This window comes from Cynocephalus volans, chromosome 6 (genome assembly GCF_027409185.1).
Source record: "Cynocephalus volans isolate mCynVol1 chromosome 6, mCynVol1.pri, whole genome shotgun sequence".
Classification (NCBI taxonomy): Eukaryota; Metazoa; Chordata; class Mammalia; order Dermoptera; family Cynocephalidae; genus Cynocephalus; species Cynocephalus volans.
The window spans coordinates 42,243,482-42,245,297 of record NC_084465.1 but is presented as its reverse complement, the minus strand read 5'-3'; the positions used below and the strand labels follow the sequence as shown (position 1 = coordinate 42,245,297).

General features: G+C 42.5%; 1 protein-coding gene across 1 annotated transcript; it reads right to left on the bottom strand.

The window, feature by feature from the left end:
* Positions 1–257: 257 nt before the first annotated feature.
* GPR85 (G protein-coupled receptor 85) lies at positions 258–1,370 on the bottom strand. The gene has a single exon (XM_063101325.1). It carries the CDS (start codon positions 1,368–1,370, stop codon positions 258–260), a length of 1,113 nt encoding a protein of 370 aa, XP_062957395.1.
* Positions 1,371–1,816: the final 446 nt, after the last annotated feature.

Below are 1,816 nucleotides of genomic sequence, written 5' to 3'. Positions count from 1 at the left end.
TTTCAACCACATAAAGAAACTTAGGGCAGTGGTTCAGTCCTTCCTTAATTACAAACCTTCGCCGGCAGTCAGCAGGATCACTCTGAGATTTAAAATAGGATTATAGGTGAACTATTGCAAAGACTGCAGAATTTTGCCCAAATCCTTATAACCGCCGAGCCCATTCTTGAATTTCTTCTCAAGATATGGCTACAGGCCACAATTGCTTAGCAGAGAAGGTTAGTGTTTCACAAGGCTAAAGATTTACAGATGCTCCCTCATATAACACAGTAAGGTTCCCTTGGTAACCTGGATTTTCTGCAGTAAAGAAGGGTTGTGCTGAAACAGCGCCTCAGCTCCCTGTTGGAGAAAATGCAGACAAAAGGATTGATTCCTGCTTGGGCAAAACTCATCCAGACAGCGGCTGTTAGAAATCCCCCGGGTACTACAGGCCCTCTTGCAAAAACTCTCCAATAACAGGCCACCAGGTAGGGGCCCCACAAGGTTAGGAAAAGAAAAGTCATTATGTAGAACATTCTGCTGATTCTTTTCTCCATTTTGAACTCATCTAAGACCAATAGCCTTCTTCTGCCTGTGGTGTTTGCATTTTGCCTGATGCCCAGCAAGGTGGGTGGTGTGGGACCCCTTCCAAATCCTGCTAGCCAATTGGCAGCTGCCTGGCCACTGGCTCCAGGGCCATGGAAAGTCCAGTTCTGGCTGACTGCTGCTACAAACTGGACTGGCTTCATTTTCCTTCGATCGTGGACAAAAAATATCAGCTTGAGGTAGACAAGCTGTGTGGCTAAGAGGATGAGAGCAAGGAGCAGCATAAATCCTAAGGAATCATTAGCCCTGAAGGAGCGGTGTTGGAAGGTACATTGATCTTCCTCCCTAATAAATGAGTATGTGCCCACATCTAAAACTGGGGGGAATGCCATGGCCACAGACAGAGTCCACACCATACAGATCACAGCCAGACACGTCCAAAAGGTCAGCCTCTTTGTATAGAAGCGGTGATGGGCGATAGCTAAGTATCTGGTGACACTGATGCAGAAGAGCATGAAAGCAGTGTGGAAGCAGGACAAAACCCCCAGAAAGGCAATCACTTTGCAAGTCAGAGTCCCATAAGTCCAGGTAGAGCCATTTTTGACTGAGTTGAATACAAATGGAAAACAAATTGCAGATCTGAGGATATCTGAACAGCAAAGATCCAACAGGAAGTAGTAAGGTGCTCTATGCAAGGTCTTATCTTTCACTAGCAAAATGGAGATCAGAAGGTTGCCCACCACGCTGACTCCTATTATGAAACCCAAAGAAGTCAGTTTCAGAAAGGCTGTTAGAGGCGAGAGATTTTGCAAAATGTTGTCAGCTGCATGGCTATAGTTCGCCATAGATGGATGGAGGATAAAGATACAGCCTCAGTCAAGTCTCATGATCTAGATATAAGAACAAGGAAAAGATAGATCCATACATTTTACTGAAAATTTAATCCATAAAGAGAAGTGAACCGATCTGCAGTCATGCTTCCTCTTTTCTTCCCTTTGATTTGCCATCAGAATATCTGGGAAAAAAAAAAAAAAAAGAGCTATCAGTTCTTAAGTTAACAAGCAGTGCTATCAGACAGTGCTAACATAAACCTGTTCATTTATGGGGAGGCAAATAAAGTTTTAATTTTGAATACTATTATTTACTTTAGTAAGTATTTTTGCTTGAGATTTCAGAGAATTGACTTGTTTAGTTTTTTCTAAGCTATGTGAATTTTTAAAAGTCTCTATTTTGGAGAACATGCATTTGATTGGGAAAGTTTAGGAAAGAAGGAATAAAATGTTCCACAGTT